This window comes from Corythoichthys intestinalis, chromosome 5 (assembly GCF_030265065.1).
Source record: "Corythoichthys intestinalis isolate RoL2023-P3 chromosome 5, ASM3026506v1, whole genome shotgun sequence".
Classification (NCBI taxonomy): domain Eukaryota; kingdom Metazoa; phylum Chordata; class Actinopteri; order Syngnathiformes; family Syngnathidae; genus Corythoichthys; species Corythoichthys intestinalis.
In genome coordinates, this window is record NC_080399.1 from 30,744,532 (window position 1) to 30,761,516 (window position 16,985).

General features: G+C 38.3%; 1 protein-coding gene across 5 annotated transcripts in view; it reads left to right on the top strand.

Annotated features, from left to right (window-relative positions):
- The first annotated feature begins 514 nt into the window (after nucleotides 1–514).
- The window catches only part of LOC130915768 (suppressor of tumorigenicity 7 protein homolog), a 34,154-nt gene continuing 17,683 nt past the window's right edge, over nucleotides 515–16,985 (top strand). The window contains exons 1-3 of one of the 5 annotated variants that reach the window (XM_057835813.1): nucleotides 515–983; nucleotides 7,668–7,703; nucleotides 8,740–8,859. Coding sequence is in view for 4 of the 5 variants with exons in the window: in XM_057835810.1 (XP_057691793.1) it covers nucleotides 7,682–7,703 (22 nt within the window). In the remaining variant the exon portion in view is untranslated. The remainder of the gene's footprint in view (nucleotides 984–7,667; nucleotides 7,704–8,739; nucleotides 8,860–16,985) is intronic. The other 4 variants (XM_057835810.1, XM_057835812.1, XM_057835809.1 and 1 more) reach the window with 4 other exon arrangements.

Sequence of the window (16,985 nt, forward strand, 5' to 3'; positions counted from 1 at the left end):
AACCCTAGTCGACATTTAAAATGATTACTTTAATGCATATCTTTGATTTTAAACACTGTTTACCATTATAACATTGATAAATAGAAAAGTGTTCAAGGTCAAAGTTGGGGGCTGGAGGAGGTTATTGATCTCTAATTACTGATAATCCTTTTCATATCATTTTGCACGCCTGTCCAAAAATTAAATGAAAAGGTGAAACACATTGCCAAGAAAAACAATGTTAGTGGTTTTAAAATAGTGTACAGTTAATATATGTACAGTATATGGTTTATCTGGTAGCCATTAAATTCATTGGCTGACAGCGCTCGATGTGATGTCTTGCACCGTCACTGGCACTGAAATGTTATCATTCAATGCCAGCTATTCCAGTTAAAATGAATTTGATGTTGATTCACTGGCAGTGAATATTAAATACTATGGAAAAACATGACCAAAAAATGTGTTATTTTTGTTGGGGCCATAACCAGAATATCGTTGTTGTTGTTGTTTGTTTGTTTTTTTATGTTGAAAATTTTTATTTAAAAAATATATTACAATAATTCTAAATAAAAAAAAAAAACATGATACTGTATGTAATTATAATAATGAAATAAGAAGTGGTACCTACAAAGGTGGACAAAATCTATTTTTTCCCCCTTAAATTCCCAAAATAATCACCTGTGCATATTGCTCTTTTATTAAACAAAAAAAAAAAACAACAACAAAAAGATTGTAGGGTGGATCCCACAGCGACACCGTGAGGCAAGATGGAGAGCCAACTGTCTACTTACACTGGCTTGCTGGTTGCTGCTAGCTCGGCTAACGTTAGCCTGGCTGCCAGCGAAAGCACCACAGACGGACACGTCGACCCGAATAACACACAGTGTGCCTGTTGCTGGATACCGGGCGCATGTTCGGAGCCTACGCCGACACCACCGGAGCTTTAACTTAGGGAAAGAAATGCTAGCCACGAATAGGAGTCTGACCACCGCGCACTAAAAAAGGTGAGCTTTTGAAATAACCGTCCAACCTACTCCAACTCTGCCGACAGTATAACGCCTCTAACTACTATTTATAAAATTAAAGAGGGAAAAGTTCCTTAACCGGCTAGGTAGCTACCACATGTTTAAATGGCCAACAAAGCAACGCCGAGGACATTAAAATGTTGCGTGGACGTTCGACCCGTGTTGACCGACCATGCATTAAGTGCTTTTATTGTGTGCAGACTTCACGACGTAAACGGAACAATGTCAGACTGTCGTCTGGTACTGACAGCTGTCACTAACATTTTGACTATCTTGTGCAACAAGAAGCCAAATAGTTAAGTGATTTGCGCAGAATTAAGGAGCTATTTTGCTGTTAAGAAGCCGTGAAAATGAAATGAAATTGTCTCCTCCACTGGTGTAACTGGCGTGAAAGCTGCATCTTTCAGGTGATATTAATTCACTATATATTATTCAAATATAAATGAAAGTTTGTTAAATACAGCAACTTGTGTTTAAAAAAATGTTTAAAGTTCAAGCACAGATTCAACTCTTCAAGTTAAATAAATATAAATATTAAGCGATAGGCTATTTTTTTCTATACTTGAGAAAAACATCTTGCTGTACTGAGAAGATGTAAATGAATGGCCACAGCGTTGTCGTTTTACGTGGTGTTTTTAAACGTTCGGAAAAACGAACCTTTTCAAACAGAATTTTCTTTTAACTTTCAATTCCTCGCAAACACGTTCACATCTGTGTTGAAGCCTTTACTATAATTTGTTTTCCATTTAGGCTACGTATCTCACTTGAGCGTTTTGTCTTGCGTTTACATTTGTTTTGACAAAAAGGACATTTTCTTCCGAGGGCTTTCCCATCATAGTGATACTTTGGCATATGGGTCCATGAATGTGTTAGTTTTTCCCAGTTGCTTGGTCAGATTTGCTTTGCTTTTGTGTTGAAAGCCAAAATTTGAAGTATGAACTGGTGACGCCAGCTAAATCCAGCTCCTGGTGTCATTCACTAGGTCTTGCCACTTGAAGACACAAGTTTAGTGGTATAACTACATTTGTGTTTTATGTTTTTATCAAATACAGTGCTACTGTTCTTTAATTAAACGTGGCAAAAAGGCCACATCATTGGTAGTGCTGCAACGATTAATCGATTAACTTGAGTATTCGATTAGGAAAAAAAAGATTCAAATTAAATTTTGCTGCTTCGAGTATTCGTTTAATTTAAGTTTTATTGATTTGGGTGGATACACTGCCTTCTAGTCTGCCTCATTTCACATGGCTGAATCCAAGTGGTCCCTGTTAAGCCCAACATAAGCTACGTTTTTGTTTGAGCTAATGTTTTTTTTAATGCATTCGTTATTTAGTTTATAGGTATTTTTAGCCTATTTTTGTGGAATATGAGTCAGAACCATTTGTTAAGAGCATTGTAAAAAAAAAAAGTTAGCATTTTATCATTTAAACTAGCGGACTTTTGCTATATAAGTTAGCCAATTGTTCTTTTGTTGTACATAGATCCTCATTTATTTATTTTTTTATACCGTTTGAGGCTAGGCTCAGGTAATTTAATTTTTCATGTTCTTTATCCGATTACTCGATTATTCGAACTAATGGTTCATTGATTAATCGACTACTAAAATAATCGATAGCTGCAGCCCTAATCATTGGTAAGGCCTGCTTCTCACTAAGTGACGTAGCTGAAATCCACGGAATTGATGCCAGAGTGCCAATTTATTCTTTAATCATTCTGCCATGTTTTGTGGTTAAATTTTTAACATTCACAGTATTATATGTGGAGCCTACGTGTTGTATATGTATTCCTATGTGTCCATAAAAATAAAAAAAAAATTTTTTTTTTTTTTTTAAATATCCATATGGGCTAGTGTTCGCAGGATGAGTAGTAAACCAAACACTGATTATAGTTTAAGAAAAGCTAGCTGAGATCACTGACATCATTCAGAACCTGCAAAATTGTTTCATCAGCACCGAAATTGAAGACGCTCTTCCTCCTTCCTTCTCCTCATCCTCACACTCGCGCTTCTTTTTAGTTGCCTGGCAACAGCTAGCTAGCATGTGATGATGGTGTGGGCGAGAGCACTATGGTGTGAACATTGTTCCCAAGTCTTTTTAATGGCTCATTCGTGAGGCACTTTTATGCAATGTGCTCGTGCGACTACTTCATTTGATGACAGATAGTGGCGTGGCCAACTGCACTGCAATGCTAATTATATGAGTTTCAGCTTGATATTGGATTCTATTGCCCACATTTTAAGTTTACCCTGCATATATCTTCTCACGATGTTTGTTAGGGGCTGTTTTCTAGTTTTGTACTGTTTGATTGTTCATTAGAAATGCGAGTCACCTGATTTTGAGGCTCTGCCGATACCAGGTCCCGATCCAATACAAAAAAAAGTTTTGTTAAAAAAAAAAAAAAAAAAGTTCCAAACATGTTTCTGTCCCACCGTGCACCTTCATAATGTGAATCATTATTTTTAAACAAGAATACCGTAGAAAAATGTTTGTCTTTATTAAATGCTTCATTCAGTAAGTCCACTTCAATCCACTCACGCTGCTGAGAACAGCCTCTGACTTACAACATGAGTTGCCACAGCACGCCAATGCAAGTTTAACGATGATTGACATATTTGTGGCTTTGATCGTAAAGCTACCTAGCTTCTCTGGCAAGATCAAAGTTAAAAACCTGTCAATCATCATTAAGTACCAAACGCAAGCTGGACAGTTCGGCCGCACTGCTTAGCAGGAAGGATGGTGAGAGCCTGTGGCGTGTACGAGCATGAAGAAAAACACATTTTTTAAATCAAAAACCCGATCCTTTTCACCTGATTCCGATCCTCTGAAAAATAGCGCGATTAGCCCGATTTCTGATCACGTGATCAAATTGGGACATCCCTAATAATTACCAACATAATCCTCAAAGACTGAAGAAGTCTTGCCTGAAAAATTGTAGTCGGGTCTGGCATTTAAGACTAATTTACATATATGTTTAAAAACGATCTGGTTGGCTGGGTAGCATTTACTGATTTGTTTTACAAAGTTCAGCCCCTGAAGCCAGTTTCACTCAGCAATCTGGTAGGCATGACTAGGCCCACAAAAACGTCTCATGCAGCTATAGCCGAAATATAAGGAAGTCCACCATTTTGGTTTAAAGTGGCTGTTTTTCGGATTCTTTTTAACTGTCACCAGTAGGTGGATGGCGAGATAGTGTAAAGCGCTTTGCGCGCCTTGAAAGGTGGAAAAGCGCTATATAAGTATAACACCATTTACCATTCTCAATTTTGGGCCTGCGCCTGCCCCTTAAATAATTTCAAAATTCAGCCCCTAATGTCACTTTGAATTATCAACTTAGAATTTGCTATGCAGGTTTATAGGAAGTACATAACATCCCAATAATCATTAATACTCAGTTTCACCATATCCAAGGTGTACTTCAAAGACATAAAAACTGCATTAACAGTTCCATCTGGGTTTTATGTGCATAATAATGTGGCAAATATTTAATTGCCTCACGTATTTGTTTATCATGATTGTCAGAAAATGTTGTCTACCAGTGTCCCTACAGCATTACTAACCCTTGGGCACAAAAAACCAAATGTGCTGCCAATGTATACACTTCCCCTTTTGGGAAGGAACCTCTGATGTAATTAACTTCATCCCTGGAGGCTGTAGCCAGGCTGAAGGAAGAGTGACAATTACATACCCGCATCATTTTAACAAAGTGAAGCTAACATATAATATTCTTACTGTAAATTTAAATTTGGATTTTAAAATTCAATCCTTGAAACCAGTTTGACTCGGAAACAAAAAGTTTGATTGGATAGTCTATCATGAGTCGACCTACAAACCACAAAAGACACAGCAACTAGCCTGCCATATTAGCAGGTTACAGCGTCAAACTTAAATTTCCTTTCATCTTCTTGCTACCAAATTTGAAGCTTGTCTACTTCATATAGTTGACACTGGATTGCAGGGAAAAAGTTTGAATCATAAAGTGTGGACAGAGAATGGCAGTCAAGTTCGACAACTCGTCAAAGGTTTCGTGAACCGATCCTTTAGTTCCCTTACCAGTAGCAATTACAACAGCCATCAGCCAGGTTTAGTCCTTTGAACACATTGTCATTTTGTGGCCCCAAAATACAGTGGGGCAAATAAGTATTTAGTCAACCACTAATTGTGCAAGTTCTCCCACTTGAAAATATTAGAGAGGCCTGTAATTGTCCACATGGGTAAACCTCAACCATGAGAGACAGAATGTGTGTGTGTGTGTGGGGGGGGACCTAAAAATCACATTGTTTGATTTTTAAATAATTTATTTGCAAATCATGGTGGAAAATAAGTATTTGGTCAATACCAAAAGTTCATTTCAATACTTTGTTATGTACCTTTTGTTGGAAATAATGGAGGCCAAACGTTTTCTGTAACTCTTCACAAGCTTTTCACACACTGTTGCTGGTATTTTGGCCCATTCCTCCATGCAGATCTCCTCTACAGCAGTGATGTTTTGGGGCTGCCGTTGGGCAACACGGACTTTCAACTCTCTCCGCAGATTTTCTATGGGGTTGAGACCTGGAGACTGGCTAGGCCACTCTAGGACCTTGAAATGCTTCTTACGAAGCCACTCCTTTGTTGCCCTGGCTGTGTGTTTGGGATCATTGTCATGCTGAAAGACCCAGCCACGTCTCATCTTCAATGCCCTTGCTGATGGAAGGAGATTTTCACTCAAAATCTCTCGATACATGGCCCCATTCATTCTTTCCTTTACACAGATCAGTCGTCCTGGTCCCTTTGCAGAAAAACAGCCCCAAAGCATGATGTTTCCACCCCCATGCTTCACAGTGGGTATGGTGCAATTCAGTATCCTTTTTCCTCCAAACAAGAGAACCTGTGTTTCTACCAAAAAGTTCTATTTTGGTTTCATCTGACCATAACACATTCTACCAGTCCTCTTCTGGATGATCCAAATGCTCTCTAGCGAACGGCAGACGGGCCTGGACGTGTACTTTCTTCAGCAGGGAGAAACGTCTGGCAGTGCAGGATTTGAGTCCCTGGCGGCGCATTGTGTTATTGATAGTATAGCCTTTGTTACTGTGGTCCCATCTCTCTGTAGGTCATTCACTAGGTCCCCCGTGTGGTTCTGAGATTTTTGCTCCCCGTTCTTGTTATCATTTTGACACAATGGGGTGAGGAGGGAGTTGAAAGTCTGTGTTGCCCAATGACAGCCCCAAAACATCGCTGCTCTAGAGGAGATCTGCATGGAGGAATGGGCCAAAATACCAGCAACAGTGTGTGAGAAGCTTGTGGAGAGTTACAGAAAATGTTTGGCCTCCGTTATTGCCAACAAAGGGTACATAACAAAGTATTTAGATGAACTTTTGGTATTGACCAAATACTTATTCTCCACCATGATTTGCAAATAAATCCTTTAAAATCAAACAATGTGATTTTCTGGTTTTTTTTTCCACATTCTGTCTCTCATGGTTGAGGTTTACCCATGTTGACAATTACAGGCCTCTCTAATATTTTCAAGTGGGAGAACTTGCACAATTAGTGGTTGACTAAATACTTATTTGCCCCACTGTATAAACTAAACCCTTTAAAAATGTGAAATAAAAATAGCAAAGCCAAAAATGTACACTAAGACCCTTTAAAGTCTGCATCTATAAATCATAAAAAGTGCCATCGTCTTGGCCGTTTGGCCGTTGACATCATGTTGTAGCCTTAAAACAATTTGAATCAATTTGTTAAGAATGATTGAAATTACTGTTACATGATGCCATTTTGTAGCTTGAAAAGACAACAATATTAAAACAGGTTAACGAAAACAATTTTTGGAAACGTTAAAATCTGTGTCATTACCTTATTACTACATTGATATAAGCTTCACATTTGAATTGTACAGTTTTTTGGGATAAAACATGACTTACATGACATGATGGATCATTTTAACTCTTTCAATGCCATTGACAATAATAGATAGGTACAATCATGTGCCACTTCTCATCCTTATGCTGTGAATTTAAATTAGATTTTCATTGATAGAGGATGAGGTCCAATTCATCTGAACTGGGAAGGTTGACAGCGAATGACTGAATGTTCATATGCTGCCACCCTTCCCTGTCCAAATGTATTGGACATATATCACCGTCTATGGAAGCCAATGAGTTAGTTTTTCTATTTTTTTTTTTTTTTAACATCCATTCCTTACATTCTGATTGCCCTTCATGCCTTAATGTCCCGTCCTGCTCCCTCCCTCCAACCTTCCAGCCAATGACGTCACACATGTGTCGTGTGTCTATTGTCTGAAGCATCAGCGTCTGTCCCTGGGTTTTTTTCTTCCTTCATAGCCCCCCTTTCCTCACTCAATCTCCCTCTTAGAGCAAGGGGGCAATGACAACACAAAAGCAAAAGGATGGACGCGAGCGAGAGAGCGCCACGCGAGCTGCTAACTGGATCTGACCGGGGCTGAGGACTGTCCGTGTTGAATGCGTTTGTGAAGCTCAGCCGGCCCCCTAATTTTTTTTTTTTTTACCGTCCGGGATGTTTTACGCGTCTGGCAGGCGGCTGCATTGTGTTTCTTTGATGACCCCTGCTGTGTAGCTGCCTGCTCACTACCTCCTCCCCTCCTCTCTCTATCACCCTCCCCCCTTTCTCTCCTCATCCTCCTTTCTCTCCATCACAGCTCCTGATCCAGCCATGTTCGGCACAGAGTCGTCATGTAAGTACCACCGTCGCCACCGTCTCCTAACTCTTGTGTGTTGGAAGTCGATGAATGGAGGAAAAATAGGAATATGGCTTGCAATGTGTCTATCTTTCCAATCATGCATCTTCTTTTCCTCTTCCTGTTATTGCTGGTGGTTGAAATCTGGGATCTACCATTTTAGCCCCATAAGCTAGCCGGTGGTCCTGCCGAGATTTGTCTCGCATTCTCTCACTTTCCGCCGCCTTCTGCGTATACTGGATGCGCACGTGTGTTTGTGGCTGGAATGATATGTCATGAAATTCTCGCAATGACCTCCCGTCTCAACACAGGTTGAGGTTAAATTCGATTCAATTTGATTCAACTTTATTTTTATTACTGCAAACCCTTACCTATATTCGCCCGTCATCATTTACACATTCACAGATTCACTTTTTGTTTCGAATGTAAACTGTCTTCAGCTATTTGCTGGAAAACAGTCCCATATGTGGGTTGTTGTTTTTCGAATTCAGCAGCATGACAACATTTCCTGAAAATGACAGTCTTCTGAAATGCAGGTTGGAATGGCCACTTAAACCTGAGCACAAAGCACCAAGAATTTTTTCAAATCAAATGATGGGCTCTGAAAGAAAAAAAATGTGTTCATTCCATCTTTATGGACGTTGTGTATCAATAATCTGGTCGAAAATAGCCTTAAATTAGATTACCGGTAAAACAATGTAACTTTATTTTTCATTTTACTGTCTCATGGACCCCGTTAAGCCCTTCTCTGATTAGCTGACAAGTTTCCATTACAACTACTCACCAATCAGGTTCTAAAGATAACCATTCCGAGGGGTCCAACACACCGATGCCTCACAATTACTGTGATGTTCCAAACGACAACACTTGCACTTAAAACTCAACTAAAAATAAGGCAAATAGAACGTTATCTTTTAATAGTTCGGTGTGTTCAACAGAATGAATAGTCACCAACTTCAATTGCTTTTCAGAAATGTATTTGTTACGGAGGATTTTAGAGACATATAAAGTGCTAATTCAGTTTTTTTTGTAGAGACTCCCACAAAGATGGCAGCCACATGACTCTAGACTGATACCTTTGTGTAATGGGAAGGAACTGAGTTTAGCCTGGGTTGTTAGCGGAAGTTACAGAAAGTCTTCATTGCATGTGCAGGTAAAAGCCCACTTCCAGTGCATTTTGTTTCCCAAATCATCTGTAAGTCATGTATTCTAAGGGAATGCTGTAAAAGGAGATTATACTTCATTAATGGCTTCCAGATAGTAGTTTGTGTTACAGTATATTTATGGTTTGAAATATTCATATTGTGAATTTTAACTTTGTTATAATGGACATCAATTACTTGTGGTTATTAGGAGAAGGGCTTGGTCCCGAACTCCCTATAATTGTCAGGTTTACCATACATGTCTAAAGTACAAGGTATTTATAATATTTACATACAAGTAACAGTAAAAGTGGGCCTACAAATGCGACACATTTGGAAGATTGCTGCTCAGCTTTCATCCCAATAAGAGTGTCTGATTGGAAGTTCCAGCCCAAAATGGAGGTTATCCGGGGGTCAGAATTAAAAGCATTCACTAAATCTGCTTAAATTTGATTTGACCCCCGTGAGATTTTAAGATGTGCACCAGCCTTATTTAGCTTCAAAGTAATACCATTCACACACATTTACATCTAGAATCTTCAGTTAACCTACCATATAACCTACCACGTTGTAGTCAATCAGTATGCCAAAACTTGAGCAGGCACAGGGAAAACATGCAAACTCTACACAGGAAGGCTGTATTTGACATTAAGAACATTAATCTGTGGGGCAGACTTGCTAACCAGTTTTCGACTGTGGTGCCCATTTCGAAAACTCTGCGATAGATTAAAATGATGTAATTTTAGTCATCCATATTCAGTTGTGTACCCTGAAAATGCAAACTTGAAAACAGGTTTAAATATAGATTCAGAAAATATCTGTTAGTCTGACAGTGCAAGTATTGTTAAAATGGTTGAAGAAATCTTTTTGTAAGAATAAGAAAAATGTCCTTCCAGTATTCAGTGACGTAGCATTAGTTCTTTGTGGGTTGAAGACCCAACTGTATAAAGTATCCGTTTCTGAAAGTCAAGACAATTATTTGAGCGTTTTGTGATCTGAAATGACTACACGTTGTGGTTTTGGCCATTCATTTATGATTTAAAAGACTGATTAAAGAACCTGTGTTCCCTAATGAAATGACCAGTGTGTATTTTTGACAGCTTGTTGTGACACCCTTCTTGGCCCATGAACCCGTTGCTAGCTGTAACAGTAGAGGAGATATTTCTGCTAACGATCAATGTTTGATTGGCAGCCTCTGGTGGCGGCTGGGGGGAGGGGGCACCTTTTCATGTCACGGTAAAAAATGACTGGTTTTTACCTCCAGGTTGTGCACCATTGGCCAGCATGGTGACAGGGAGCAGCTATCTCTGTTGCCATGGTAACACTCCTTTGAATAAAAATAAATAAATTAGAAAAAAAAATTCAAAACAGCCGGGGGAGAGAGTGAGAGATCGTGTTTCTGTGGTAACTGCTGACTCGTGCTATTTTTGTCTTGAGAGCTCCGAATGCAGCGCGCAACAGAGGAAGAGGAGGATCACCATCATATGGATTGGATATTAATAAAGAACAGATTGACGCTATGACACCAAGAAACATTTAAAGATGTGTCAATTTACAGCTTGTAATTAGAGTTCTTGGGTGATATTATGATATAAGATATTGTGCAGTTGAAAAAAACAATCAAGAATAATTGTATGTTAATGAAGAGGAACATCCTAAGTTTTCTTGCATCAAAAGTGTAAATGTGCAGAAACTTGAAGGTTAAAGTTTTTTACTTATTGCCAGTTTTTTTTTCTAAGCAAAACTGGAAACAGGCATGGTTTTGATGGATATTTGAAAGAAAGCAATGCTGTTTTCCCTGAATGTTACAACTTGATATGCAAGCGTGCAGAAACATTAAGGATATAATTGTGCTCCAAAAATGTGACATATATTACAGTAATATAGGCAAATTACTATATTGCAGGTCAATGTCACCATGCAACATTTAAATGTTTATAATTCATAGTTGTCTTATTATTCCAATGTGTCCTTAAAATTAAATTATACATTTATTAGATTTCAATGATGAAAACGGCCACGTTATGCCTGAATGTCACAAAGCAATCTGTACTCCTAAGAAATGATCATGCCTTCGGAAAAGTTGAATTTATTATAATAATTACTGTCATGTTATGTTTATGCGTTATTAGTCCAAGAGCAGTTTATTGGATTTCATTCTAGTGAAGGCAGAACAGTGTTGTGATTCCCAAGGATCTAATGTAGCATATACACTTATATAAACTAGGGCTGTCAAACGATTAAAATTTTTAATCGAGTTAATAACAGCTTACAATGTAATTAATCGAAATTAATCGCAATTCAAACCATCTATAAAATATGCCATATTTTTCTGTAAATTATTGTTGGAATGGAAAGATAAGACACAAGACGGATATATGTATTTAACATACTGTACATAAGTACTGTATTTGTTAATTATAGAGCTGAAACGAGTACTCGAGCAACTCGAGTAACTCGAGTTTAAAAACTGATCCGAGTAATTTTATTCACCTCGAGTAATCGTTTATTTTGACAGCTCTAAGCATCACGTTTTGCACGGACTACTTTTAATGCGGGACAACGCGCTGTCACGTGCGGAGAGGAAGAAGGGGGGAAAAAAAAAAAACTTACTGCAGCCGACAGCCGCCACGAACGACGCCGACGTTGCTAAATACTAGCCCGCACGATGCTACGTTGGTACAGGTAGCGTCTGATGCGTCTCATAGAGATCACATGTATGTTGTACTAGATGCAAAATGACAGACTCGGCCGCGTCTGGGCAGCGTTAGTAAACAGCCGCCATCTTAAAGGAGTACAGCGCTAAGCGCTAATAAAGAGCGCTAAGCGCTAATAAATAAGATTAACGTTACTGTCGCTACTAGCTCACGTAACGTTAGCCCTGTGGAGGGCTAGGTTTCAATTAATTATGACCACTGTCGATGCGTGGCTAACGTGTCTTACATACAGGCTTTAACATAACATAGCATTGTGGAGTGATGAGGGTGTAAAATAAAAACTTAATCATGCTAACTATCAATTTTAGATCAGTAGTCATTGCTGGATAAAACACCAAGTAGCACTGGTCCCTAATGTGCTCCAATACAGCCTGTATCATACATTTATTTTGAACACTGCAAAAACTCAAAATCCTATCAGGACTTACAGTTTAGACTAACTTAAAACTTAACTAAAACTTAAAAATGGCTTGACACAAAGAGAAATTCAACTGAAACACGTGGGGAAAAATCCTAACTTTTAAGTGATGTGTGTTATCAAGCGTAACGGCATTTTTTGGTAAGATATATATATGTATATTTAATAAGATCTAGAAGTTTTTGAGTGAAAGCAGTGAATTAGTCTTTTTTTTTTTTTTTAAATTCTAGTTACATCTGAGATGCAATTGTTGGCTGTTTTCAACAATATACATCGGAAATAAAGACATTGATTGACTGAAAATGGTTCAAGATTAGATGAAATGTCATGTTTTCTCATGTATATTTATAATTGCTCTTCACCTAAAAATATATTTGTTTTATCCGATTACTCGATTAATCGATAGAATTTTCAGTCGATTACTCGATTACTAAAATATTCGATAGCTGCAGCCCTAGTTAATTATAACAATAAATCAACAAGATGGCATTAACATTAACAATCTGTTAAAGCGATCCATGGATAGAAAGACTTGTAGTTCTTAAAAGATAAATGTTGGTACAAGTTATAGAATTTTTTTGTTAAAACCCCTCAATGTTTTCATTTTAATAAAATTTGTAAAATTTTCAGTCAAAAAATAAACTAGTAGCTCGCCATTGTTGATGTCAATAATTACACGATGTTCGCGGTGCTTAAACCCATAAAATCAGTCGCACCAAAGCGCCAGCAGAGGGAGACAAAAAACACAAGTAACAAGTGGGCATGACACTGTGCTTTCATTTTAATCTGTTTGAGCGGGTTAATTTAACAAATTAATTACCGCCCTAATATAATTGACAGCCCTAATATAAACATGATCATGCAATGGACAAGTTAATTGACGTTTTTTGTTTTCTATACAAAACAAAACAGTCTACTGGATCTTATGTTGATAAATTACAGCAGTACTGTGTTACACCTCATTGATTGTAACACTTAATAGACGCCGATGTTCACTTATGAAGTGTAACTGCATTGTTTGTGTACATTTTCAGATTGTTGTGTTGGTATTCAAATAGTAGAGGAATGAATTGGACATGCAAGGAGGCAAAACAGTGTTGTGTTGTGCCTGAAAGTCATGAATGAACTTGCATGTGCCTAAATGTGACTGTGACCCAGAAAAGCTGAATTCCTTTGCACTGTGTTGTTACAACAGCATAATATTGATGACTGGATCTTGTGTTAATAATAAAGATTAATAGCGCTATATTATTCCTGAAGCTGATCACCTTTTTGCATGTTAGAATTACTGTATTACTTGAGACCTCCTGCCCCTCACCCCACCTTCATTTACAAATTATGTTATCGATTGGCTGGCCAGCGGTTGCTACTTGTTTACTGGTACTAGTGTGTCGCAGGCTACCTGTGGAGTGTTTATTTAAAAAGAAGATTTGGCTATTATGTTCTTAACCATTTTAAGGATAGTTGTCACTAGGGTTGTTCCGATCATGTTTTTTTGCTCCCGATCCCGATTGTTTTATTTTGAGTATCTGCCGATCCCGATATTTCCCGATCCGATTGCTTTTTTTTTTTTTGCTCCCGATACAATTCCAATCATTCCCGATAATTTTTCCCGATCATATACATTTTGGCAATGCATTAAGAAAAAAATGAATTAAACTTGGACCAACATATACATTCAACATACAGTACAAATGTACTGTATTTGATTATTATGACAATAAATCCTCAAGATGGCATTTACATTATTAACATTCTTTCTGTGAGAGGGATCCACGGATAGAAAGACTTGTAATTCTTAAAGGATAAATGTGACTTTGTATATTGTGACTAAATATTGCCATCTAGTGTATTTGTTGAGCTTTCAGTAAATGATACTGCAGCCATTTAACTTCTGCCCAAATGCATGATGGGAAGTGCAACCATGAATGTGCGTAGGGGCACCAATTGATATATCTTCTCTGCGTTGGGAAAGAACATAGGGTGTTAACAAAATTATCAACTACAGTGGTACCTCTACATACGATCGCTTCGACACACGAACTTTTCGACATCCGACGTAAAATTTGACTCGCCATTTGTTTCTACATCCGACGACATGCTCGAAATACGACGACAATGGCAGCACCGCAGACGAATGCATGGCGGATTTTCTTGTGTGACAAATCAACACAGGTTTCAGAAAAGGTTGGTACAGGTGGTGAAACAAGGAAAAAGTTGACGCTTACCTTCTAAATGAAGATGCAAATGACAGAAAAATATGAGCGTAGGGTGGGCATCCGTGAAATGGCTCAACAATACATCTCCACGGTCCTCCTCCGACCATCGTTCGCCAGTCTTTATAAGTTAAGCTGACAATTCTTATTGTGGTAACATCTCCAGAGAAATCGCCAGCTTCGCCACGTTTTCATCATTTCTTTCACAACTTATTCAACACAAAACGCCTGCTGTCTGCCGCAATTGACGATGTTCTCAAGAAAGCATTGAAAGCGAAAGTAAACTTTCACCCGCTCCCCTCCCTCTTTGTCACGTCAGCGCCGCGGTGCCTTCAGGTACAGAAAAAAACGTCCGCCTTATTAGAACCCGTTTCGTTACACTATTATAGGAATTATTATTATATTATTAATCCGATTTTTATTTATTATTTATTTGTTTTGCTATATCTAATTGCCATTTGTAATAGTACCAGCAGTATTTTTTAAGGATTTAGTGCAGGTTTTTGGGCTGTGGAACGAATTAATGGAATTATAATGTATTCCTATGGGAAAATCCTGCTCGACATACGACCATTTCGACTTACAAACAAGCTCCTGGAACGGATTAACTTCGTATGTAGAGGTACCACTGTACTACCTTTCTTCTCCACATAGCCTCCCACGTTATTTTTAATTGCTGAGAGAGGTATTGTAAGGCTTTAGCAGCCAACTTAGAACAATGTCACTTACAGCTACAAATCAAGTCAGAAACCTTGGCGTAATTATTGACTCAGACCTAAAATTTGATAGCCATCTAAAGTCCGTCACCAAATCCGCTTATTACCATCTAAAAAATATAACCAGAATTAAGGGGCTTCTGACTCAACAAGACATGGAAAAACTTATGCATGCATTCATTTTCAGCAGATTGGACCATTGCAACGGTATATTTACAGGTCTTGATAAAAAATCAGTCAGGAAACTGCAGCTAGTACAGAATGCTGCAGCCAGAGTCCTCACAAATACAAGGAAGCTGGACCACATTACACCTGTTTTGAAATCGCTACACTGGCTTCCAGTGAGTCAAAGGATAGACTATAAAATACTACTGCTCGTCTACAAAACACTTAATGGCCTTGGACCAAAATACATGCTTGACTTGTTAGATTCCTATGAGACATCTAGACCCCTAAGGTCGTCTGGAACCGGTCTTCTGCATGTTCCAAGAACAAGAACCAAGCAGGGTGAGGCAGCATTTAGTTATTATGCTCCTCACCTCTGGAACAAGTTACCCGAACGTCTGAAGTATGCTCAAACTGTTAGCTCTTTTAAATCAGGGCTAAAACGCTTTTGTTTAGCACTGCATATCCATAACTGTCTATATATTTCAATCTACCTGCTTTCTATTCCTCTTGTGCTTATCTCCATTGCTGATTTCAATTATTAGTAGTAGTAGTAGTTTTTTGTTTTATTTATTTATTTTTTTAAATTCTGTGATTAAATGCGATCTTTTGTCTTGGTTTTTACGTTGTGTTGATTTAAATGTGATTTTTATGATCTTCATGTGATGTAAAGCACTTTGAACTGCCTTGTGTTGAATTGTGCTATATAAATAAATTTGCCTTGCCTTTCCTTGCCTTAGCCACATAAAAAATGGCTCCAAAGGCTGCCAAAATTCATTCTACTCATTGTACGCTGCCTTTTAGCGCTATCTATAGGTAAAACGGCGTCTTTATAGATTGTACGCGACAATGCGAGTGGGTCGTGCAGCGCATGCGTTAATTATTTAACGTGATTAATTAATTTTAAAAAATTAATTACCGCCGTTAACACAATAAATTTGATAGCCCAACTTTAAGCCAAAACTACTCTGGATGAGTGTAAGTCATTTTGTCTGTAACGTTAAATACAATTAGAAAACGATTTAAATAAAAAATATATATATATTAAAAAAAAGGCATGTCCAATATTTTTTTGCCGATTCCGATACTTTGAAAATGACGTGATCGGACCCAATCGATCGGCATCCCGATCGATCGGGACATCTTTAGTTGTCACTACAGTGGACAGCTACATTATCATTCTGATCTTAGCTATAGAGTTACAGTGCTGCTCGAAAGTTTGTGAACCCCACAGCGATGGTCAGATTTTTTGTAAAAAAAACTAAAATAACCTTATTAAATGTTAAGTTATACCCAAATCCACAATACTGACATTCCAAATAATGGACTGAAACAAAAGAAATAGTTATATTGTCATTCTTTATTTAACAAAAGTGGTTGATTTAAGAAAAACTCAGATATCATGTGTGCAAAAGTATGTGAACCCCTTCAGTTAATAGGATATTGCGCCTCCTTTTGCAGAGATTGGTCACTACAGAAACCGTTTGGTTGAGGTAATCAGCCTCTCCCATCTACTTTGGGGGATTTTTGCCCATTCTTCCTTGCAGAACGCAGTCAGTTGAGAGAGGTTTGATGGGCGTCTGGCATGAACTGCTCGCTTCAGGTCCCGCCACAGCATTTCAATGGGATTTAGGTCAGGACTTTGACTGGGCCAGTCCAGAACACGAATCTTCTTCTTTTTCAGCCATTCCTTGGTTGTATTGCTGGAATGCTTTGGATCATTATCATGTTGCATGATCCACCTTCTGCCAAGCTTTAACTTCAAAACAGATGGCGTCAGGTTATGTTCTAGGATTTGACAATATTCCTCAGAATTCATGATTCCCTGGACTATGTGGAGTTGTCCAGGTCCTGAGGATGAAAAGCAAGCCCAGATCTTGACATTCCCACCTCCATGCTTCACTG